Below are 26,560 nucleotides of genomic sequence, written 5' to 3' on the forward strand. Positions count from 1 at the left end.
CACAGCAGCTGGATGTTTCTGTGTAGGGTGCTCTCGAGGCTTTTTTTTAGAGTGGAAGTAATTGCCTATAGGGCTTATAAAAGGAAGACGGAGAACAATTAAATGGTACAACTAGAAAAAGAACTAAGCAGTGCATCGGCAAACTATCTAGCTTTACCTACTCAAGGAAACAAGAACAAGCTCTTTAGTGCGAAATGTAACGTGCAGGACTTCTTCACATCAAAGGAAATACTGAATTATAACATTGCTCTACAAAAGAGATCTGAAGAGAGCGACCACATAGGGAAATATTTAGCCTGGTGCGCCAAGCGTAGGATTAATGCCAATTGTGTTTAAAAAAATAACTGACCCAGTCACTGCTAGAAAGACATCACATCCTCAAGAAATTGCTGAGATTTTCCATAATCATTACAAAGAGTTGTATTCCGTGTTGCACAATACCACTTTTGAGGAAGCTGCAAGCCGGCTAGGAGGAATAAATATTCCCACCTTAGCTGAGGAACAAAGTGATATTTTAATTTTGGCTATCTCACTTGCAGAAGTCGTTCTGGCGGTGAATTCATCCCCATCGGTTAAAGCAATTGGGCCAGATGGAATATCCATCGAAGTTTATAAAATACGTTTCTTAGTTGAGTTATTTAATGGGATTCTTCAAGAAGGTATTGTTCCCGATACGTTCATCCAAGCTGCAGTGATCCGTTTTGTTAAAGGGAAATCTGAAGAAGAGGTCAATTCCTACCGTCCTAAAAGCTTTCTAAATAACGATTATAAGATTCTCTCGAAAATCCTAGCCACGAATGTTTTTTTCTATTATCCATTGGGATCAAAATGTCTTCCTTCAAGGCAGGCACCAGGCATCCAATACCCATTATCTTATCCAAGCTATTGACTTTTTTTTACTAACATAATTAAAGCAGCAATTATGCTGGACGCGTAAAAGGCTTTCGACAAAGTCCAGTGGAATGTCTTTTTTGCAGTTGTGAAAAAATTAGCGATCCCACCTAAATTCTGCCAGATAGTGAGAAATCTATACTGTAACACCAAGGCTTCTATAATCATTAATGGGAAAGCGCCTGGTTCAATCTCAATCAACAGGGGGCAGCCTTGGCGGTGTTACCCGATCTCCCATGTTATTTTCCATATTTACTGAGCCATGAGCCATCAGGCAGGATTGCACCATTTTAGCCTGTCTCAGGCTCCGTAAAACTTAAATTATTTGCTGACATCATGGCCAACAAGTCGATATTCTGCAATAGGAGGTTATAAAATAAACCACTCTAAATCTGAGGCGCTACTTTTAAATTGTTCACTAGAAATATTACCCTTTGTCATGCAGGTACACTATTCAGCAACAAATGCCATAAGGTATTTGGGCATATTTGTGAACACCCGTTTGGAAGATTTATTAGCACTTAATTTCATCCCCATGTTAAATAAAGTGCGTAATCATTTTAAATGATGGCAAAATCTTCACATGACAGTTATGGGGTGAGTGGTCTTATTAAAATGAGTATCCTACCATTATTTCTTTTCTTATTCTCCAACATAATGACGAAGGTCCCTCACTCCTTTTTTTGATGCTTATCCATTTATATGGCAAGGGAAAAAACGATATTGAGATTACAAACCTTGCACTTGGATGTGGAAAAAGGAGGCGCTGCCCGTCCTAATCTCCGTTTGTATTACCAAGCATCACTTATTAATTGGTTGAATTATAATTATTTCGGGGAACATGCAGGTTGCAGATTCTTTTTTTACCTATAATGATGAAGGAAGCTGAGATCAGACTTTCCCCATTTCTTCGAATTCACCATACTACTGAAAAATCAAGATATAAGATTCCTCGAGTTATAACGGTCCACTTCCAAAGAATTTGGGAAGCGCATGGAATCCCTGGCTTCACCCACAGCTCATCCTGTTACAATGTGTACCTTTAGGGTTGCAATGGTCCCACCAGATTTGTCTTCAGTGGGCTAGCTTAGGGCGCCACAAAGTACAAGATTTCTATAGATGTGAGAAGTTTCTATAATGGCAGGAAATAGTAGATCAAAATAGCACCACAAATATGTTTCTTGTCTCTAGCTATGCTCAGATTAAACAGTTCTGTTCAGGAATTACAAGATTAGAAGACGATGGTGGAATGGCTCTCGGGAGAGTCCTTTTGGTTCTTAGGATCAAAGGGCTGGGGACCTGGTAAAGACTACTTAAGTCTGTAGATAATAAGCAGATGGTTTTAGATCATCTAGAGCGAATTACATCTTACATGTGCTGCCATCCGTCCATCATCCCCTTTTGTATCGCTTTGTTCACCCTAAGTGTGGCAGGGTATGCTCAGACGTGAGTCCCTTGCTCACTTGGCCACTGGATTCAAGATAGCCTGGCTGATGAGGATTATGAATCCGAAACCGGTCCCAGGATGCTTGTTTCCGGTCCATGGAAGACATGGCTTGGCAGTTCGGGCTGGACTGTTCCCATGAGGCACAGGGTCAGACTGATTTGCATATAGCCATGTCTGAAATGGGGTGGCTGAGTGGGCTAAAGAATGGTGATGGATTAAACCCAGATCAGTTGACTGGGGGTGAGTGTTTGATTTGCTCAAACGCTCCGTCCATCATCCCCTTTTGTATCGCTTTGTTCGCCCTAAGTGTGGCAGGGTATGCTCAGACGTGAGTCCCTTGCTCACTTGGCCACTGGATTCAAGATAGCCTGGCTGATGAGGATTATGAATCCGAAACCGGTCCCAGGATGCTTGTTTCCGGTCCATGGAAGACATGGCTTGGCAGTTCGGCTGGACTGTTCCCATGAGGCACAGGGTCAGACTGATTTGCATATAGCCATGTCTGAAATGGGGTGGCTGAGTGGGCTAAAGAATGGTGATGGATTAAACCCAGATCAGTTGACTGGGGGTGAGTGTTTGATTTGCTCAAACGCTCCGTCCATCATCCCCTTTTGTATCGCTTTGTTCGCCCTAAGTGTGGCAGGGTATGCTCAGACGTGAGTCCCTTGCTCACTTGGCCACTGGATTCAAGATAGCCTGGCTGATGAGGATTATGAATCCGAAACCGGTCCCAGGATGCTTGTTTCTGGTCCATGGAAGACATGGCTTGGCAGTTCGGGCTGGACTGTTCCCATGAGGCACAGGGTCAGACTGATTTGCATATAGCCATGTCTGAAATGGGGTGGCTGAGTGGGCTAAAGAATGGTGATGGATTAAACCCAGATCAGTTGACTGGGGGTGAGTGTTTGATTTGCTCAAACGCTCCGTCCATCATCCCCTTTTGTATCGCTTTGTTCGCCCTAAGTGTGGCAGGGTATGCTCAGACGTGAGTCCCTTGCTCACTTGGCCACTGGATTCAAGATAGCCTGGCTGATGAGGATTATGAATCCGAAACCGGTCCCAGGATGCTTGTTTCTGGTCCATGGAAGACATGGCTTGGCAGTTCGGGCTGGACTGTTCCCATGAGGCACAGGGTCAGACTGATTTGCATATAGCCATGTCTGAAATGGGGTGGCTGAGTGGGCTAAAGAATGGTGATGGATTAAACCCAGATCAGTTGACTGGGGGTGAGCGTTTGATTTGCTCAAACGCTCCGTCCATCATCCCCTTTTGTATCGCCATTTTAACATTTGGCAGTGGCATGGCTATAATAAAATGAGCTGCAAGGCAGTCAGAGCAGCTAATTTAAGAAGGGTGGCGCTATTTAGTAGATGGATGCTATACTATATCCTGCCAGATTACACAAAATCTACACTACAGTGGATGCTAAGTGCTTTAGATGTAGACAAGCAACAGGGGATTGGCTCCACTTTGGGTTTACATGCAGTCTTTTGATGATTTTTTGACAAAATGTGTTTTTAGAAATTGGCAAAAATGTATCCTCCAGATGCTTCAACCGCTCTCTTTGGTAGAACAGAAGTAGCGACTGAGCTAACCATTAATCAACGCCAATTAATTGTTATTTCCACTTCGGTAGCTAGATCGTTTATTCTAGCCAATTGGAAATCAGAGATGATTCTGACAGTCTCTCAATGGCTTATCAAAATGCAAAGAGGTTTTTATAGGGAAACTACGCAAAAAGAGTTGGCGCAGTAGCTAAAGTAAACAAAAGCTGGAAGAATTGGAACTGAAATGTGTGAGATTATTAGAGCACAGACTGGTTATTGGTAACTCTTGAATTGTGTAGGGTTAGACAAAACACTTTCCAACCAAAAAAAGAATCACACATGCACTTTATATATGTGTAAAAATAGTTTTTATATCTTTTTTAAATGAATGTGGAATTTTGTATTTGGCATGGAATTTGTACTAGGGGACATGTTTTGCATTATGCCTTATTCTGTTTTTACTCTGCTACATTATAAATACAAATATATATATGCCACCACCGATAGGAAAACTGTAAATAATTGGTTTTGATTTGTATTTAGTTTTTTGTTTACTTGTGAAATGCACCATTCGCCTATTGGTATCTTGGTGCCAGGGACCACTTAGAAATAAATACATTATCAGGTTCTGCAGAAAAGATAGGTTTATGAATTATATGAATGCATTTCTTCTTCTATTTTAGCTGAAAAAAGCTTGTTGGTACTAACCAGTTGATCAAGTTTTCCTGCATAAGCTGGCTTTTTCTTAAAAACTCATATTTTAGGATTTCTACCAGTAGGTCCGAGTGAGGTTGACCAGCTAGAGGCATGGTACAGAGTTCTAAGAAGCAAACCTATAATATAACGATGATGACTCTGGTTTAGAAGATGAACCAAGCCAAAGCTGTGTCCAAAGATATTTTGTTTCGTGCATCTCTTGTTGTATGAAGGACTTGCACTTATAAGTGCAAAATTTGCTATAGTGTCAAACTGAATGCTGTTACTCCATTGTTGTACGTGGCAAGTTTCCACTGCTTGAACGTGGCCAATGCTGCAAATCCTGTGACAGTGCAAGCGTTTCGGCTAAATCTAATATTTCTTGGCTTTTCATATCACTGTGGCTGCACACAGGCTCTCTTTGCAACCTACTTGTGCCTGTGCATTGCTTTCACCATGCAAGCAGTAAACATATGTGACCTGCCCAGAATCCATAAGGGAAAAGCTTTCTATGGCCATTGTAGGTTCCTAACTATCTACAAGTCAGCTTTGGACTTTCCAATTCCTCATGGTTCGTGCCTTTCTTGCCATAATCACAAATCGTGTTTAAGTCCAGTTGCAAGTTAAGGGGCAATGAGTTTTAAGAAATTGTTTATATGGTTTGAAGACATCAAAATTAAATTTCAACCCAACTTAGAAAAGTCTAACTCAGTGTTCCTAAGTTTTTAAAAGGTTAAAAGAGAAATGTGTTTGTTTATAGAATCACTGTCACAAGATCTTTGTACCGATATATCACCGGGATCCATGCCCCTATATTTTTAGGGCCATACAAACATTTTTAACATATTGTACTGAGACATCAGCCTTAACCCTGCTTACGTTTCTTGATGCTTTACCAGCACGCACTGATTCTGTAGGCCCGAATTAACATTACTCACTTTTAGACAAACTTAACCATGCCCTCGACGAGTCCTGCACACCTCATCCCTGTCCATCTGTATTTCAGATAAGGTGGGAGTCCGGGGGGATTGGGGAGCATTGTTACGAGAAATATCTGTGGAGGGTGGGTTACTAAAAAACATCACAGGTGTTGAAGATGGAAAGGAAATCTCAGCGGTACAATGGACTGAGAAGTTGCAAGGGAATATACCTGTAACTAAAACTTTGCTGCTCCTGACTAGCATATATTGGTAGTTTTCGGGCACTTTGACACGTTTTATAGTTCCTCCCTTTTCCCCCTCAAACACAAATGAGATGTAAACGGCGACAGGAGCACAGACTCGGAACTCTCCCCACCTACTGAACTAACTAATGTAAGTGCAAGAAAACTCGTGAGACACATGGTCATTCCCAGAAGAGGTTCCCATCTGTAATAAAGATGTTTAGGGCTCCATAGCTACTATTAATTTTGAAACCAGAGCAAAGATTTACAGTTGTACGGCAGTGGTAGGGATTGGAACGGTAAGCCATAGAGCTGGATGAGCTAGGAAATTGGTAGGGTAAGGCGTCAGACTTGACTCTAGGAGCCAAGGGTCATCAAAAGATTAATCGCGTAAATGATACTCTAATGTCAAGAAAAAAAATACTCTTTCTAATTAGAAATGTTATTTCTTGAACACACGTTTCATTGCAGTACATTACCTCATTGTGTTGACGACTGTTAAAAGTAATAATTTTTAAATATAAACTTTTCCCCACACACGGTGCCCTGACGACACTACCATGTGTATACCAGGAGATTTCAATGTGTTTTATGCACTGTATATGTGGCCAATCTTGGTGTATATAGAGCAAATCATTTTCTATAAAACCCAATGTAGGTGAAGTGTTTTACAGGACATGTCCTGAACGTAATTTCTTAGACTTGACTATCAAATAAAATGTGGCATAGTAAAGTTAATTGATTTATGTTTGATTACAAAGTTTGATAAAACTGGAAGTTAAACCCAATAATCCTGTTTATACAATGTGCATTTCAGCCGCTGGATGGGTATTGACTTCTGCCTTCTATTTATCACCAAAGGGCTATGCTTTGTGTTTCTTTCACGAGCTAAATGAGTACACACTGTTAAATACATATTACATGATAAATTGAGCTGACATAAGAAGACTTTCTATACTAAGTTAAGGTTATTCTGGGTTATTTTATTTTATCAGTGGCTTCCCCTTACTGAAAAAAGAAGTGCAACCCCACAGTGACAGCAATTGTAAGAAGTAGCCAAATAAAGGCTGCACACACAAAGGTCTTCACAAAGGCAGAGATGAAGTACAGAACTCAGCTGCACACAGACGGTGGTTCAGATGGTCTGATTAGGCGTTTTTTACACTTGATTACATGCTGGTAGTCCTTCGGTGGTTGAAGGGCTTATCATGGAAGGACTGTGGAGTACACCCCATTCACAGTCCTCTATGGCATCTTCTGATCAGCCAAGGTGAAGCTCCCCAAGGCGTTATAAAAAAATGCACTGGCCGGCCACTCATCTGCTGTACCGATGGAGGGGAGTGGGCATGGGCTTCTCTTCCAGGGAACACTCATCAATAGTCATAAGCAGTGAATTATCCCCGCCCATGTGTGGGACCCCGGAGTGTGTGTGTGTGTGTGTGTGTGTATATATATATATATATATATATATATATATATATATATATATATATATATATATATACACTGAAAAAACCATAGGTTTCAGGCCTTATATAGTTAGGAATTGGCATTTAAAAAACCTTTAAAATTCACTCAAAAAACTATAAGTTTTAGGGGTGTTATAGTTAGCTGGACATTTCACTCATACAAAACCATTGAAATTGCTCCTATATAGTTAGTTGTACTAACTATATTTCGCGCACCCGCAATCCACTGCTGATGTCACATATTACATCATTCATGACATGGTCAGTGACATCACTGATTACATCTCAAATGACATCACTGATGACATCACTGATGACATCATCCACGTGACAATCACATACACCTATTCATACACTAGTAAAATCTTTCATCACTCTTTGTAAAATACAGAGTATCATATTTGAATCCATTGTTACAGCAATACAAGTATCTAAAAACCCACTCAGTGATTCATAGATGTATACACACATCTAATCACTTACCTGTAGATTCACTCATACATGCTGTCAATGAACAATAGAACACTATCAAAATACTTATACACCTAAATCGACATTACACACAGCACACATCCTATTCACATATGAAGTCATCCTACTCACTTATGCAAACAATGGATCATACTTACATATTTACTTAGCTACACACTTATACAAACACAACTTCATCTATTCATTTAGATAGTAAGTCATGCATGAAAAAACCATAGGTTTCAGGCCTTATATAGTTAGGAATTAGCATTTAAAAAACCTTTAAAATTCACTTAAAAAAATGTTTTAGGGGTGTTATAGTTAGCTGGACATTTCACTCATACAAAACCATTGAAATTGCTCCTATATAGTTAGTTGTACTAACTATATTTCGCGCACCCGCAATCCACTGCTTATGATGTCACATATTACATCATCCATGACATGGTCAGTGACATCACTGATGATTTATTTTCCAGAACAGGGGAAAAACACAAGTAATTGTAGGCAGTTTGGCCCATAGGCTGCATAGGAATTACTGTCCTGAGACAGAAAAGACAACTGGCACCACCTCGCCTTTAAGATTTACAAGCCGGGTCTGGCGGCTCAGTGGACTAATGCGTCCATTGCAGGGGCCTGTGTTCGACTTCATGGTCACAGCTTCAAGTCCCGGCGGGTCCACTCAGCCTTTCATCCATCTGAGGTCGATTAAATGAGCACCATTGAGTTGGGTAACAATGAACATCTGTTATTCAGCGCCAAGAAACCTCTGGGTGAACGTGCGCTTTACAAATACACATATTATGTTAATCAAGGCACTTTGCCTTTAAGAACCTCCGAGCCCTGTGCTCCCAGCATGCACCACAGGTGGCAGTTAGGTCAGTTCTTTTTGTAAAGGAGTATAAAAACCACTTAAAACCTGTACTAACATTGCTAGACGGGGGAGGCGGGTGGGGTGCTTATGACTTTGATGAGTATATCCCAGGAAGAGAACTAGGATTACAGGTAAGTAACTTATCCTTCTCTCAAACCAATGAGAGGGGCTCTATTTCAACCGAAAGGGAATGGAGTGCAGAGTAACTATCAAGTAAAAACAGGATTTTTCCCTTTGGGTGATTTATATAACATCAGAATCGAACACATTCAATCTATTCACTCACCTCAAGTCATCAGGAGCAATTCATAATTAGTTGTGAAACATTACAAAGAAAAATAACACATTAATTATATCAAAACAGACTGTTTATTACAGGATTAAAAAACATTCCACTGAATGTACAATAAATACAAATATAGATGTGGCGTCGCTTCATTGACAACATCTTTTTTTATCTGGGAGGGTAACGTGGACACCCTGGAGGACATTTTGGAATGGCTCAATCTTGGGGACACTAACCTGAGATTTATAGCCGAATATGATACCAGCGCGGTGCACTTCTTAGATATTATGGTCAAAAGCATGGAGGGAATATTAGAAGTGGAATTGTATACCAAATCCACTGACAAAAATACACTCCTACATTATAACAGTTACCATCCCAGGTCTCAACGTGATAACGTACCATTTGGACAGTTTCTCCATCTTAGGAGGAACTGCACCAAGATGGGAGATTATCTTAAACACTCTGATACACTGAGGAAAAAAACTGAGAGAAAGGGGATATCCAAAGAAATTGATAAAAAAACTCATGTAAACTGGCATGATTTTATAACCGTGACAGTATGTTTCCTAGTTCCGCTCTGAAGAATTCTTTTTTTGAGTTGACGATGTTCTTGTTGTAGATATTTCTGGCCCGGCGAAGGAGTTTTAGGTGGTCTGTTTAGGGGTGCTGTCTCCAGCTTCTTTCATGATGTCGGAGGGATCTTCTCTCGTCCTTGAGGGAACCAGTGAACCATGGGTTTTTATCTCTGACTTGAGTTATTTTTCGTTTTAGAGGGGCTAGGTCATCCAAGATGCTTGACATAGTAGCCAAGTAATGATCATTGAGGTCACTGACCGAGGTGATGTGGGGAGAGGGGGGGGTGGTAGGTCGGTTTTGCAGCGGATCTCAAGCTTGTTGATGTCTAGGTTCTTGGTGTCTCTGACCCAGCGTTTTGGAAGTACCTGTTGTGGTGTCCTTGTCTTGCGTGTGCTAGGTAACAGAAAGGCGATGGTATGGTGGTCAGACCAGTCGCAGGGCTCTATCGAGGTGAGCTTGACGGTGGTTTCCTTGGAGATGATCCAGTCAAGAGTGGCTCCTTTCGAGTGGGTTGGGAGAGGGCAAGCTTGGGTCAGGGCTAGATCGGCCAAGAGGTCTTTAATGGCGTTGACATGGGGATCCTTAAGATCATTCCAGTGCAGGTTGAAGTCGCAGAAGAAAATGTCCTTGGAGTTAGGGGAGTTCTTAGCCGTAATAACTTTCATGAGGTAGTCAGTGAAAGGTTCGTTTGTGCCTGGGGGGTGATAAAACATGTGTAGGTTACATATGTGGATGGTGCTACTGAAGACTGAGAGGGCTAGATATTCACAGGAGTCAGTAGTATCCGTTAAAAGCTCAGTGACCAGGAGGTTAGAGCGATGGATGCAGGCAATTCCACCTCCTTTTTTGTTATGTGGTCTGTCGAGCCTGACAATGTTGAAGTTAGGGGGGATTAAGAGGTCGAGGCATGGGGATGAGGATTCATTAAGCCATGATTCTGTTAATATGGCTATGTCGGTGTTGTTGTTCAGAATGAGTGCGTCGACATCGGCCGCATACTTCACTGCAGAACGACAGTTGATTAAGAGACCCGTCAAGGCAGGGAGAGGAGTGGTGGCGAGGGTCGGGACGGACAAGGGCACTGGCGTAAGGTTGCTTCTGAGCATTCTTCTATTAGTAGGAGGGGGGGGCTGATCTGTGTGGGTCGATGGCTACCGTGTGGATGGGGTGTGCGGCACTCACGTCACTCACATCAGGTAGACGGGGAGAAATAGGGGCTGTGTTAAGGTCCAGAAGGAGGTCCTGGATTTCCTTTTCGGTGAGATCTAGTGGATTAGTTGTGGTGAGGGAGAGGTTGTAGGAGAGGGCGAGGTCAAAGGTTTCCTCCTCAGACAGGCAGCTAGTGTGCTTGTGAGGGCGCAGATGTCTTGATGTTGTCGGTAGTGGTCGTTTGGGGATCTCTGGGATTAGAAGGGAGGAAGTCTGGGGCATGAGCTTTGCGAAGGAGAGTTCAGCGAGGTGGAGGAGTTTTGTAAGATCGAGGATGGAGGAATGGAGGTTCTGAATTATTATGGAAGCTCTGGATTGCAAGGAAATTATGTCTGTGGAGTGGGGTGTAGGAGGGCACGGTGGACTGAACTGGGAGTCGTAGGAGAGGTGGCTTGAGTGTTAGAAGTGTAGGCCTGATCTTGTACAGTAGGAGTCGTTGAGGGGTGTGGGGCTTGGTGGCTAGGATGGATTGTGTGTGGGGTCATAGAGGGAGTGGCTTGAGGGTTAGCGGAGCAGGTTTGACCTGCTATAGCCCAGGTCACTGGTGACGTAGAGGTAGTGGTCCTGGAGATCGAGGAGGGAGCACGGAGGGAGGGGGTCAAAGGTTCAGTGTTAGGTTCGCTCGGGCGGCTGAAGGCGGCCTGATAGGGTTAAGGTGCAATGTGATGGGAACCGTGGATTCTGAGTGGGAAGCGCGGGGGGATGGACTCATGTGGAGGGGTGGACTCAGGTCCATAGCGTTAGGGAAGATTGTAGGCGTAGTGATGGAATTCGGGTGTTCTGTATTGGGCAAGGGGGTAGGTGTACGGTTTGGCCGGGTGTTGGTTGGCGACCCTGTGTCTTGCACATAGTTTCGAAGAGTAATGAAAAGCTCTGAGAATTTGTCAAGGTTTTTAGGTGAGGCTTGGGTCAGTACAATGCCGCTTTTGTAGAGGGTGATGGTGAGGTCACCTCGAAAAGTGGTTGAAGGCGCTATTGTGAGCTTAGTGCCGTAGGGAATGATTATTCCCCACTTTCACTTGGCTGAAAGTTTGTGTGAAACCATTATCCATTTATTTGTTTTCTTTGTTTTCTATAAGCCAAAAACAATAGTCACAGAAAATCAAGCGCGCAAAAAACACTCGAAGTGTTAGAGTGAAGGGAGTGCGCCTCGCACCCACTCTGCTTGTCGTCTGCCCCAGAAAGTAATTGACAAGCGGAGATGCTGACAGACAGCTCTGAGAGCACTCTGAAGGTAGGCGGCGGTGCAGCATGGGAGAGAGAGTAGCAGGCTGACACGAAAGGCAGGAGAGTTCTCCAGAAGCCTTCCTCCTTGCCCCTAATTGTGTCTCCTCGCTTTCTGCAGATCAGGCAGTCTGCTCTTGGCGGCGTGACCCTCCCGAACCTATTCTCCAAACACTGCACCTCAGTGTTGCCTCTGGGGACTCGAGGTAGCCGAGGTGAACCGGGATACCCCTCTCATCATCAGCGCGATCCCTCTGGCTCCTTACCTTGATCGCCGTGTCTCAGAACTGCCTCGGGGGCGCGACGGAGCTGGTGGCAAAAATCAGGCGATTTCAACAGCGCAACGTTGAGGCTGCGGAGCCTCTGGCAAACCGGGACAGCCTTCTCACAGCGTGACACCTTCAGACACACTCCTCGCTCGCCGCCCCTAAGAGCTGCCTTGTGTGAGTTCTTCTGGTCAGATCAGGCTATTTCAGTGGCTCTTTCTACGGCAAAAATGGCTGCTTCATTAAGGGAACTTCAGTCGCTCCTCCTCGCTTTTTCTTTGGTCGCTTGGCTGGCAGGCTCGTCTGTGATGTCTCTCCGAGGCCCGAAAGAGAAAGGTATTGCAGGGGGTAATGTTGCAGGTTTGGATGGCAGGGTAACACCGGGATATTCACTGGAAAGTGATCCCGACTCTCAGGAGCTCATAGAGAGCACTCCTGTTCCGACGCCATGCTTCTGTCCCACACTTTCTCCAGCTCTAATCATCAAAGACCCGCTCAAGGGCAGGCGTGCAATCGGAACTCAACCCTTCTCCCAAACCAGACTCAGAGACCCTACAGATCTAGACCAGCTATGTCCACGAACAAAGCGATGGAGCTTGCCTCCTCGTTTGACACTGCCGCCTCTCTCTTCCCTAAAGCTAAGATCCAAGTCATCACAGGATTTAGAAGAGACCACCTACCTCCGAGAGACCCAAGACCCCCATCCTTCCTCACGAACATCCCCAGGTCCCCCTTAATGAAGAAAATTAATAAGGAGCTGCCTTCCACCAAGTACATGCTCATAAATTGCAGATCAGCCACCAAACATACAACAGAGCTGACAGAAACCATACTTACTCAAGACATTGACATCACCGAATCATGGCTTAACGAGTTCTCCTCCCCATTCATGGACTTACTTGTTCCCCCAGGCTTTGCGATCATGAATAAAGACAGAAAAGACCAGTGAGGTGGGGGTGTAGCGATCATACACAAGACCACCATATCTATGACCGAAATCGACACCTTCAACTACAACTCCTTCGAATGTCTAACTACCAACATCAAGACAAGAGATAACAAACCACTTCTCTGCCACCTCCTCTACCACCCACCTGGCCACTCCGCCGCATTCGGGGAACATTTATCCGACCTGATAACCCACTGCTCAACAACCTCGGCCAACATTGCGAAGAGGAAACCCACAACGGAGGAGCAACCCTTGATGCCATTATTGCCCATCCGGACTCAGTCACGATCGACCACATCCTGCCCGTTGACTGGTCCGATCACCACATCATCCTATTCAACATCAACCAAGTGCTCCTAGGACAGCCCCTCAAGCGGGACCCCCCTCAATGGGTGAGAAATCTCACTACGATCTCTCTGGCAGACTTGGAAGTCAAGATAAGCTCTGTCCTTTACATCCCCACAGAGGATCTCACCACAACAGAACTCACCTCCCACTACAACTCTACTATGACTGACATTCTAGACGAAATAGCGTCCCTGAAACAAAAATGGGTTAGAAACACCCCATCCAGATCCTGGGTAAAAACACAGACATAAACTCTGAGAGAAGGCAACTAAGAGCCGCTGAAAGACTCTGGCGGAACAACCCGTCCATAATCCTCCGTGAACAACTCAAAACAATACGGGATATGTACAAAAAACACATCAAAAATGAAAAGACTTCTTTCTTTTGCAACGCTTTGGACAATGCTAAAAACAGGACCAAGGAGCTCTTCAAGCTCATTCTCCAACAAACTTCCAAACCCCGGCACCCTCAGTTCTGGCTTCCAAAGACTTGTGTGAGAATTTCGCTAACTTCTTCAATGACAAAATTTCCAAGATTGAGCTCTCCCTTGATGTCACCCGCAGTCCCCCACACAAGAGTACGCCCCTAGGGACAGGAGCTGCCACTCACGAGCTCCCACCTACACACTGGAAAGTTTTCAACCCCATCGCCGAAGCAGAGATAGCCAAAATGATCTCCACCGCTAAACCCTCCTCACACGCCTCCGATCCTATACCGGCCCAGTTAGCCAAAATGCTCAATATCTCCTAGCCCCGCTCTGGACCAAGATCATTAACAGCTCTCTCACTACTGGAGTCATACCGGACTGCTTCAAAGTCGGCCAAGTCACGCCACTATTGAAAAAAACGGCTTAGACACTAACGACTTAAACAACTTCAGACTCATATCTAATCTTCCTCTCCTAGCCAAAATCCTGGAAAGGTAATTTCTCCTCCAATTGACCCAACACACAGACAGCACCAACCTCTTAGACACTCACCAATTAGGCTTCAGAAAGGGTTGCAGCACAGAGACAACGATCCTCAATGTCATTGACGACTTACACAAATCACTAGATGCAGGCTAATGCTCCCTACTCATTCTCCTGAACTTATCAGCTGCCTTTTACACGGTAGACCATAACCTTCTTATCAAGGTACTTCTTGAGAAGGTAGGGGCAGAAAAGGTGGTTCTCCTCTTTTCTCCAGAACCGCAGCCAAAGAATAAAGATTAGAAACTTTTCACCAGACATCCACCCCGTCAGCAGAGGCGTCCCACATAGATCAGTTTTATCACCTCAATTGTTCAACATCTACAAGGAACCCCTCACCACCATACTCCAAAAGTAGAACATTCCCTTTCACCTCTACGCAGACGACACCCAGATCTACCTTGAAACTTCATCCATTGATGATATTCACAGACTCAATGACACTCTAAGAGTCGTCCAACACTGGTTATCTCAAAACCACCTGAAACTCAATAAAGGCAAAACGGAAATCCTCTTCATCTCTAACAAAGAGGAGAACCCCCAAATCACAGAATGGCTAAACTCAATCAACGCCCTAAATGACAATCTCACCCTGGCGGATTCCGCAAAATCGCTCAGAATCACCCTTGACCCCAAACTTGACATGACCAAAAACATTAAGAACACCACCAAGAGCGCCTTCCTTAACCTGAAGCTTCTTAACAGAATTAAGCCCTTCATCCCGCCTAACGACCTCAAACTAGCCACTCAATCCCTGGTGCTGTCAAGACTAGATTACGGGAATGCTTCCCTTACAGGTACTTGCAAAAAACACAGTTGATGGACAGAATGTAGAACAATGTCATAAATTCACCCCATTACAAGGATCTGGGCCTAAATCCATCGTTTTTTTGCACTCCACACCACCCTGGGTTAGACACTGGCTATATGCAAATCAGCTCTGACCCTGTGCCTCATGGGAACAGTCCAGTCCGAACTACCAAGCCATGTCTTTCCCAGACCGGAATCAAGCATCCAAGGACCGGTTTCTGGCTACAGGTACAGCAAAATTCCACCTAGCCCCCCTCAGATCTACGCTCAACGCAGCAGCCAGAATGGTCACTGGAGTGAAGACGTTTAATCACATCTCGCCTGCACTCCGAGAGCTAAAATGGCTCCCAATTGAAATGCGTGCCAATTTCAGAACGGCCTGCCTCACACACAAAGCCCTTCATACAGGGAAACCAGCCTACCTGCCCGCCAAACTTAAGAAGGCTGGTCAGACAAGAAGCCTCAGAAGCTCCAACACTACTCCTATCCCGCCGAAAATCCACAAAAAAAACGCTTCACGATCCTTCTCTGGAAATGCCCCTAAAATCTGGAACTCCATCCCAGTTCATATCCGGACTACCCCCTCCTTTCTACAATTCAAAAGGCAACTCAAAGACCACTTCCTAAACCGGTCTTTCCCGAATGGATAGTCGCTGCTGAAAAGCCCAAGCCTGCACTTTGCAGGACATAACCACGGCTTCACCAAGATTTATACCTCTTCCCCTCCTTGCATGTGCTCACTATTGTGACTCTTTGTTTTCCTTTCCTGTAATGTTATTCAACACACAGGTCTTACTCCTTGATTCAATGTGTTTACGATCGCCTTAATACGTTGCCTTAACCCATGTTGTGAAGCGCGCTGATACCTTAGGGTCTGGCTAGCTCTATACAAAACTCTAAATAAATAAAGAAATAAATGTTCCATACCACCCAACATAAGGTCTGAAATATCCTGTTGTCTGTGGCGCATCAAAATGTTTTCAAATTGGAGCAAATGATAAGGGTTAATTTAGTAAGAACAAATAGGATAGGCAAGCACCAGGCAGTCTTTATGACTCAGTGGCTGTATATTTGCTGCATAACCACCACATTTCATTCAGAGCCTGTGCTACATCTTTGGGTGATGTTATTAAATAACCATAATAATCTACCTTCCAGGAATCCAGCCTTTGGAGAGTGGCTACTGCATTGGACCACTTTAGTGAGGTAGATATGTAAGATTTGGCATAATGGCTGCACTCTAATTTGAGAAGGAAAATAGGACTGCAATTTGTTGGCAATTGTGATTTCCTGTCTGTGGTCGAACCTCTTCAGCTGTTTGATCAAGCTGCCAGTCTCATTATCCTTTCTGTTGTAAAGAAAAGCAGATTGAGAAGCCTGGCTATATTGATTGCCATGCCAGTGGCCTCCACATAATCCAAGGATTCCATAGCTGTAATGTTTAAATCTAGATTTGCCGGTCATCAAAATATTGGAGAGAATAGAAAACCTTTCTATGCAAACCAACATTAGCTCATTCTTGGGAGAATTGATGCATGTCAAACTTACACTAAACCAGATATCTAGCTTCAGAAGTTTCATCGTCCCATGTCATGGACTTCCTCTCGTGACGCCCGATATGTTAGTCCAACAAAACACACAGAACATCACACACATCCCAATACAGCTCTGATATGTTTTAAAAGGCTGCCATGAGGATCCAGTATCCCTTAAAGTGAACACAGCCGCCTACATAACACATTAGGTGTACCTGTGTGCAAGGAAGCAACATACAACAGCTTGCCATGTAGTTAAGTGTCAGCATGCTGGCATATAGAGCTTCCCACTGAATAACACACACAAACTCTCAACAAAACACATTAGACAAAACACCTTTCACACGGGTGCACACATACTAAAGTGGATATCATTTTACCCACAACTTCATGCACCCAAACCCTCCCCACAATCCATAGCACTATTGTATTATATAGCACAGTACACGTCTAAAAGAATTCACAAGACCTACCCAACACATTCCAGTTACACCAGCAGGTGGATACCTCCTCAAATAATTTTCATAAACCCAAACTTGCCAGGCCATGCTAAAGCCACATTGTGACATATCTAATTATCAACAGCAAATACCCAACCACTTCTTACTACTTACATCACAAAAACACTGTGGCCCTCGATGGAATCCCAAAATCCTGGGTGAAAAGATATCGAAATGACACCTCAAGGCTATACCAATGGCTGAATTGCATCAATAAATGTGCCTAACAAAATCATTATGCCATACGCAGTTCTTCAGTGATGCAACCTTTGTTCAGTCTTTTTAAGCCTTACTGTAATTTGCAGTCATGTACACAACTTTATTAAGGCAACACACTGACCTTGCCTTCTGCAAGGATGTCATACAAAAAGGTTATTTTTTACTAGACCACTCCTATTAAATGAATTCCGTTCTCTGTAACTCACCGATGTTATTTTTTATAGATTTGTAAATTGCGTTCGTGGACAGTGTGTGTGATTAGAGTATATACGGTAAATCTGCATTAGTCTGTGATCCCAGATTACAATTAAAGCTGATTCAGTTCCTCTACCAGGTCGGCAATATTTCTGTTGCTTGAAGAGAAGACTGCTTTTGTCGACTAACTCCTAGATTTGTATGAATATTGCTTTTACATTATCCAAATTAGTCATCGTGGTGCTTAACCTGTTTAACTAAACGTCTTTAGTACCACATATGTTCCAAAAGCCCAAAACTGACAAGGAACCATTGTATTGGACAGGCACGTTTTTGTACTGTTTCTCGTAGGTGATATTCAATCAAGCATCTATACCAGCATTATTTGCATTTTCGAAACAGAAGGTTTCTGAAATACCAAGAACCAATATGTTAAGCAACATACAGTTGAAGATACTTTGGGTATTTTGACTCGTACTAGTTAGAGACAGACTGAGAGTTTTCTAATCCATTTCATTGTAATGTTGGGAACTTTAAATTGAATAATTCGGGCAAACATGGCTGCTATTTTGATACTATGCTGCTATTTATTTTAAGTTTGCGCGCAATATTGCCAAAATAGATTGTGATGAAATTATATGCACACCTAGTGAAGTAATTCTTTTTCTTTACTCTTCAGCTTGGGGGAAATGATTGCAGCCCATCCAGGAAAAACACCAATTCAGTTGCTGCAGGAATATGGTATCAAGACTGGTAAACCTCCTGTGTATGACTTGGAAAAGGCTGAGGGACAAGCACATCTTCCAAGCTTTACATATAAAGTGACTGTGGATGAAATAGTATGCACAGGTCTGTAATTCCATTCATAAACTGCAATTTACTCATTTTAATCTTTCTTTTTTTTTTTTTTTTTTAATCAACGGTCCTGTGTACACATTTAGATTTCTCACTTCTGTGGGGTAAGAAATGCAGTGCCTTTGTCATTATGTTGATAATAATATGTGATACCTGATTGCCGCATACATGAGCTATTACCGGCTTTCTTTTTAGTTTGTATAGCCAGTTAGGGCCTCATTGCGATGGCGGTGAACTCGCCACCGGCAGGCTGTAGGTAGTGGGTTCACCGCCATCGTAAGGCCATTTCTCATCTGCCAGATAAGGATGGCAGGGGGTGTGCTGGTGGGCGGGAAGCCTGTCCGCCATGGGTTCGATAGAGGCAATCTTCAAGATTGCCTGTCAGACCAGCCCGCCTCCCTAGAATGGTGGCAGTGCCTAGCAGGCACTTCCCGCCACATCAAGATGTTGCATTCCGCCAGCCTTTCCATGGCGGTTCCCCAGGCCGCATTCTAATTCCACGTGCGGGAATGCCGCCTTATAGGCGGCCGGTCCCAATCCCCGGGACGATGGTGGACAGACTGAAGTCGGGCCACAATTGTAATGACCCCCTTAGTTTGAAGTCTTTCGATGATTTATATGCTAGGAGGGCAACAGTGGAATTTAACCTGTGTTGAACGTTCAGCTCCAGTGCTGAACGTTCGAAAAACGGATGGGGCAGCGTCAGCCAACGGACGTGCGCAGCACTACCAAGGTAGTGCACGCGACGACCGTTGGCCGACGGCAGCAGCCAATGGGCTAAAGATGTAGATAAATCCATATAACTATTTTCAAGCACATGTCTTGCTGATACCTTTGTGGTGTTACCCAGAGCAATAAGACAAGGCTTCGGACATGCAAGTATAGATGTGGCCGAGGACAAGTATTTACGAGGACACGGACTCTGAGAGGTCATTTTGTTTAATTTGTGTATTGTTCTCATTAGGATAATCATTAATTCCACTCATAGTATTTTCGAAATTACCTAGAGGTTTTGCCAGATTATAAACCATGCCATTCATAATTTTAGTTTTTTATAGGAGAAGTTTGCTTTCAGCTCAGTATGTATGTGGCATTTTGTATCCCATCTCCACTCGATGTACTTAACTTGAAATCTATGTTTATAATAAATCTACCAGCTTGTAGTAAAGAAATGTAATGTAGGAAATAAGTTTTCATTAACCTTATTGGTTTGCTGAGAGAAATCGTCATAATGTCACCATGAGAGAGAACCGTTTTTTTAGCCCTTGCTTGTCATTCCCTTTGACCTTTCCTTCCAGAAACCATAGTTATCCCTTGGGCTGCTGTGGCACCACTCTTCGTCTCCCTCATCCCACCCTTTGTCTCATTTGGGCCAGCCTCTATCGTGTTTAGCGAACTCGTTGTCACGTTTTGACTATCCTCACCCACGCACGGTCCACCCTGTGGCATGCTCAGCCCATGCTATGTGCAACTGAAGTATAAAGGCTGCTTGACATTCTGTAACCCTCCTCCATACACTGGTTTACTCCTGCATTGTAGTCCAATCTTGTTTCCCTTAACAAACTGGAAATGTGAGGAGACCACTGGGCTACTTACAGAAGCAGAGCAGGGAGCACAGCTTTTAAACATAGAAACTTGGGATCCAGAACTATTGCTAATTTTGAGCCTCAGATGCTAAATACTATTTTTTACTTGTGCATGAGTATTGTTTTTGTATCACTACAGGACAAGGTCCTAGTAAGAAGATTGCAAGACATAAAGCAGCAGAAGCTGTTTTGAAAATCTTAAAAGGGGATTGCAACATTAGGTAAACTTACTGTTTGTTTTATATTCAAGAACAACTCCTATTTTTTTAATGTTAATATGAGCCTATTTAACATTTTTACTGATCACATTTGTGACGCAATGCAGACACGCATTCTGCTCTTGCGACATGCAGCATTTCTCTCACAAATAGCTAGTATTGCTGCATCACTTGCAATATTTTCAAGACCAAACTCAGCAACTGTGTCTTTATTCCATAAGTTCCATCTCTAAACTCCAGAAGGTGAAGCTCAGTACCCCTCCTGTATTTGTTTTCTGTACTTCTGACAATACTGCAATTGAGGGCATACCACGCATAATCATTGGGCCTTTTCATGTTTGCTTTGCGACTTGTAAATTACAATATTTGATTTGTGAGGGAAGACCGTGCTTAAGTTGGTTGTAATTGATGCAGGTGGATGTTAACTCCTTACTTTCTTCTGAAAATAAATATACTGTTAAAAATCTTTGAGTGTTTTTAGTGGTGCCATCATGATGACTTCGATTCTTTTGGAGCACTGTGCTCACAATCTCGCAAAGTGGCGATTGATATAGCTGAATGACTGCATGTTGACTTTGAGGTTAGTATAGCCAGAATAGTTGTTGGGCAAAAACAACAGTGATCAAAAATATTTTTTGCAGGTTTTGTACCAATGTTGAGTATCCAAGATTGTTAGTGGGGGGCAGAGAGTGCAACGTGGGTAGTAAATGGGCACAGGTCATATTGATGGCACGCAGGAAAAATCCAGTTTTGTTATTGTGTTTGATGTTTTAGGTTATCAGTCGTGGGATTGTCTCAGCGGTTTCATCAATTTCCTGAGGAGTTTGTATTTTGTGACATTGTTGGGGCTATTGGAAGGGTCATTCTAATGCAAGGGTTCTGGTGTCGTGTTTTAGCATTGTGGTTTCCAGCGTAGATAAAGAGCCAAGGCAGAATCATTTATAAAACTCTGGTCATTCTGAAAATCTGTCATGTATCCAGTCCTCATAAACCAATGTTGACCCACCTATGTTAGGCTTTTAAACTTTTGTCGGAAGGTGCTCTTTGTGCTGGTTGAGCACAGGGAGTATAGCATAATACGTGACCTGCTACATGTACACTGTGGACCTCATTACGATATGGTTCCGGCTGACTCAGGTTTGGCCAGTCCAACCGACCGATTACAATGTTTCCGAACACCGTTCTGTCGGACTCCCATTTACTTCAATGGGAGCCTGTGTTCCAACCGACAACACAGGCTCCCATTGAAAAAAGGGGTGGTTGCGGGAAACCGTCTGACCTGTCGCAGGCACCCCATGCTGCCTTCGACACTGTGCATGGTTGAAAAGAGGTGCCCCATGAATACCCCAACCAGAGGCCTCGGAGTGAAAGGGGGCCTGCTAGGGGCCCCCAAAGTCAGTTTCCGACAGCCATTCCGTGTCCGGTACACCGATTCAGAAAGGCTGTCCGAATCTGACATCGTAATATGTCGGTCGGAAACGTGGTCCGTAGAGCTGTACAATTTGGCTCCGACCGACTTGGAGTCTCCGAATTTCAGTCGGAACAGAGTCCGAAATACCGAACGGTTACCTTCTAGTGTAATTGGTCGGTTGGAAATGTTTCAGGTCGGTCGAAAATCCGAATGCCGTTCGGAGCCTTTCCGACCGATATCGTAATGAGGCCCTAAGCTGTTTCTCAATGTAGAACACATTACAGTTGCACAAGTAAGCCAGAACTATAGATTTGCTTAGTTTCGCTTTGTGCTCTCCTTAGAAGAGTGATTAGACCTTGTTGTATGGAAGCAATAACAGTAACTTTATTCCTCTGAAATCAGCATTTGGTTGGTGGATTGAATGTTGAATCATAATCAAAAATATAACTATGGCTCACATTTCGGGATTTGGTTAGGGTTTTTTGCAGAACTAGATGCATTGGCCATGTGATCATTTTGCATTTTTGGTTCCCATTTGTAATATTCCAAGTTTGCTGGTCGTGATAATTTTGGAGTTAGCCAAAACATTTTGATTTTACTAAAATATGTATAGTATACTTTCGTATAGCGCTTTTCTGTATTAATCTGTCGTGTCTTTCTTTTTTTTTTTCTGTCTTGCCTTCCTTTTTTCTTGCCTTCCTTCTTTTTTCTTTCTTACCTTCCTTCTTTCTTTCTTTCCTGCCTTTTTTCTTGCCTTCCTTCTTTCTTGCCTTCCTTCTTTCTTTCTTGCCTTCCTTCTTTGTTTCTTTCCTTCTTTCTTTCTCAAAGGCAAGAGGCTTGCAGCCCTTCCCAGACTTTACTAAGTCTATTAGCCGAGACCTTTTGATTTTAATAAAATTATGTGTATAATATAGTTACTTATTGGAGTTTCAGCCAGACTTCATCCATTATTCTATGGTTGGTGTCATCCATATTTTTCTTCCATCCACTCCAACATGCGTTACGGGGCAATATATCAGCCCATTTCAGCCATTGGCTGACTTCACTGCGGGTTACGGCATGCCAACATTTCACAAGGGTCACACCCAGACACAAAGTAGTTCCTTTTAATGTTAGTAAGTACTATGGTAATGTGTGCTTTCTTTTCTTTTAGACCCCCTCCCGAAAAAAAGGTTTTGCCTTTAGCAAATTATTTATTTTTTAGGTTTTTGCAGGGCCCAGCAAATTCCCCAACAATAAAGCTTTGAAAAAACCACCATGACCATGACTAATAAATTATGAATAAAGTATGAATATTGCAATCAATAGGAGAAGATTGGTATTAAAGGACATTTTGGTATTCCATTACTGATCTTGCTGCGCATTCAGCTCTGAAGTGGACATAGTTAATTTTTTTTGTCTTTGAATAGAGTGGAGTAGCGAAGAGTGGAGTAAAATGTCACAGAGGCTTGGAAAAGAGTGGAGTTTGGTAGATTGAAGTGAAATGGAATAGAGTGGAGAGTTGTAGAGTGGATTTGAGTGGCCCGGAGTGAAGTGGCATACACTGTCATGGAGTGGAATTGAGAGGGGTGGAGTGGCGGAGAATAGAGGGGCGAAGAGTATCATAGTGTGGAGTTGCATAGAGTAGAGTATGCACCGTGTGGTAGCGCTGTGCTATTACAGGCAACACATTTTCAATTCAAATAAACATCACATGTGTACAGGCATACAATTTTGCCGATAAAACTATACAGCGCACAAACAATAATGTGTGGAAATTTTATCACCAAGTTTATTTATTTGTTTTGATTGTATTAAAATATTTGTATATTCACACTTTAAAATTAAAAAATAAATGTGCTTTCCTAATTATAATGTATTCTGAAAATGTGCACAGTTCATTTACGGACCCTTAGATTTTGTTAATTGCTAGAAAAAAATCCTCCTATTGCCTTTCACCTCACATGGGTACCCAGCAGGATTGTCACATACATCCCCTCACTTTGAAGTCACAGAAAAAAAAGTAAACACCAAGCTCATCTGGAAGAAATAGCCTGATGTTTTACCTGTGTCTTTGAATGCAAGGCCAATGTGACAAAATAGCAACACAATTTAAAGGCATGTTTACAGAAAGTGAACACTCATAGAAAAATATAATTAGTGATGGTGAAAAGGCTATGCTGTACGGAAGGGACATAGACATGTTGGCCAGCCTTAAACAAATAAATCCAGCAAATAGAAAGCAAACAAATGTGAGTTACAAACTACAAAGCCTATGGTAAGCAATGGATAGAATGCATTCCCAGGGAAGCTCTCAGAATGTCCCCAATATCTATATTTTGCAACTAGGTAGCTATGCTGTCTGTTGGGCTTTGACCTAAAATTAAGCAAAACCAGTTCTCTGCCAGTATCGCAGGTATATATGGATCCACTCTTTACTACTGACCTTACTCAAGGTTCTTTCACAAATGATCCATTTCAGCGGCTGACCACTGGCAGAGACATCAGCCGCTTCAGCAAGTGTTTGTGATGCCAAAGTGTCTTCGATAGCACCTTCTCAGTCTCTCATCTGAAGTAATCAAGGAGTGCCATTGTGCCGGGTTTCTAAAACCTTCTGCCCCCAGTATAAAAACCACTTCACCGCCCAGAAAAAACAGAAACCTCTCCAAAGGAGAGATTTAAATAGAGGTGGGCCCCCCTTTTTGCCATGGATGAGAATTTCACACAAAAACGGCAGATCCAGGTTCAAGCAAAGGTGAAGTGAACAGACTAAAGCTGTGGGATATGGTGTTTAAATTTCGTTTGTATGTTCTTTTATCCTGTACAGTGGAAAACTGCTGCTTTTTTCCTCTCTTCTCTTGGAAAAGTTTGAATTGGGTTACAGCTAATGCTAAAAGCCAGTGCTTTTACTGCCTAGATTGCAGGGTCGTTGTAAACAGGGAGTTAGGTCCTGGGACGTACGGGCAGCTGGACCATATGTAAATCTTAGAAAAAGCGTAGTGCTGGCCGTACAAATACTTTGTAACGTCTCCTTAATTGGAGTAACAAATCACCTATTGATTGAGGATTTGTATGGTATTTTTATTTGTACCTTATGAATTATTCATTTTCAAACAACACATTATAGTTTGACGAAAAAGACATCCAATATATACACAATTATTCAAAAACTCAACAGTACAAAATTATGACACTACTACATAAAACATGAAGCAAAACATTTCATATGCACATTTCATATGTACATTTGCACAATATTCAAATTTGGTCAATATCATAAATACATTACCAAAATGTTCATATTATTGATGCAATTCCAATCAAGGAATGGTGAACACAATTAAGAGAAAATCAAGAAGAAATCAAATGGAGAACAGATGAATCAATAACATGCACAATCTTAATCAGTGAAAGAAAAGAAAACACTGAATCAATGTTTCAATCATTCAAAGTGCTATTCTCCAATAGGCCGACGCGTTTCGAACTCGAGATATGAATTAACGGGTTCTCATCAGGGCTGAGTGATTTTCCTTACAAAAGGCCGTCGCACTTTTTCTATAGGGTTTCAGTTGGGGGGTTCAGTTGCTTATTGTGGTCCCTGCCGGGATTTCTGAAGATGTTTGCATGGGGCATCTCCGGTGATTACACAGGGGACTTGTGACGTGCCCACCGGGACCGGTGCGAGCCTAAAGGGTTAAAATGGGGTGGAATGTAAAAGATACTCGTTTTTTGCTGAACCAGGTATGCAAAGTTTTAACTGAGCAACGCATGTACCTGCGCTTGGCTTCACGTGTTTTCAAAACCTCCGTCGGTTATACTGGTGTATCACAGATGATTTTCGGGCAGATCAGCGTGGTTTAGTGCAGTGCAGGACCTTGAATTCAGGTCATGTATTTTGAACTGCTTGTTGTGAAGTTTAGGGCTGCATCCCTGAAGACCAAGTCAGATCGTGATTAAATCTTTTGGCTTTGTGTTAAAGGCTCTCCTTCCAAGTGCTGGTGACCAAACATCAATGCACCATGTGGAAGGGGGGTGGGGTACTATATTAAGTCACCTGACTTCAGGAATTGTCACAATTACAAAATACATGACCTGGAATTCAAGGTCCTGCACTGCACTAAACCACGCTGATCTGCCCGAAAATCATCTGTGATACACCAGTATAACCGACGGAGGTTTTGAAAAACACGTGAAGCCAAGCGCAGGTACATGCGTTGCTCAGTTAAAACTTTGCATACCTGGTTCAGCAAAAAACGAGTATCTTTTACATTCCACCCCATTTTAACCCCTTTAGGCTCGCACCGGTCCCGGTGGGCACGTCACAAGTCCCCTGTGTAATCACCGGAGATGCCCCATGCAAACATCTTCAGAAATCCCGGCAGGGACCACAATAAGCAACTGAACCCCCCAACTGAAACCCTATAGAAAAAGTACGACGGCCTTTTGTAAGGAAAATCACTCAGCCCTGATGAGAACCCGTTAATTCATATCTCGAGTTCGAAACGCGTCGGCCTATTGTAGAATAGCACTTTTGAATGATTGAAACATTGATTCAGTGTTTTCTTTTCTTTCACTGATTAAGATTGTGCATGTTACTGATTCATCTGTTCTCCATTTGATTTCTTCTTGATTTTCTCTTAATTGTGTTCACCATTCCTTGATTGGAATTGCATCAATAATATGAACATTTTGGTAATGTATATATGATATTGACCAAATTTGAATATTGTGCAAATGTACATATGAAATGTGCATATGAAATGTTTTGCTTCATGTTTTATGTAGTAGTGTCATAATTTTGTACTGTTGAGTTTTTGAATAATTGTGTATATATTGGATGTCTTTTTCGTCAAACTATAATGTG

At 42.8% G+C, this 26,560-nt stretch overlaps 1 protein-coding gene across 3 annotated transcripts in view; it reads left to right on the forward strand.

Moving 5' to 3' along the window:
- Nucleotides 1-26,560, forward strand: part of PRKRA (protein activator of interferon induced protein kinase EIF2AK2) — a 152,567-nt gene that overhangs the window by 15,715 nt on the left and 110,292 nt on the right. For 2 of the 3 annotated variants that reach the window (XM_078681505.1, XM_078681504.1), the window contains exons 2-3: nt 18,327-18,496; nt 20,228-20,309. In XM_078681505.1, the coding sequence (XP_078537631.1) occupies nt 18,327-18,496; nt 20,228-20,309 (252 nt within the window). Of the gene's footprint in view, nt 1-18,326; nt 18,497-20,227; nt 20,360-26,560 lie in introns of all 3 variants that reach the window. The other variant, XM_078681502.1, reaches the window with a different exon arrangement.

Source organism: Lissotriton helveticus, chromosome 3_1, assembly GCF_964261635.1.
Source record: "Lissotriton helveticus chromosome 3_1, aLisHel1.1, whole genome shotgun sequence".
NCBI lineage: Eukaryota > Metazoa > Chordata > Amphibia > Caudata > Salamandridae > Lissotriton > Lissotriton helveticus.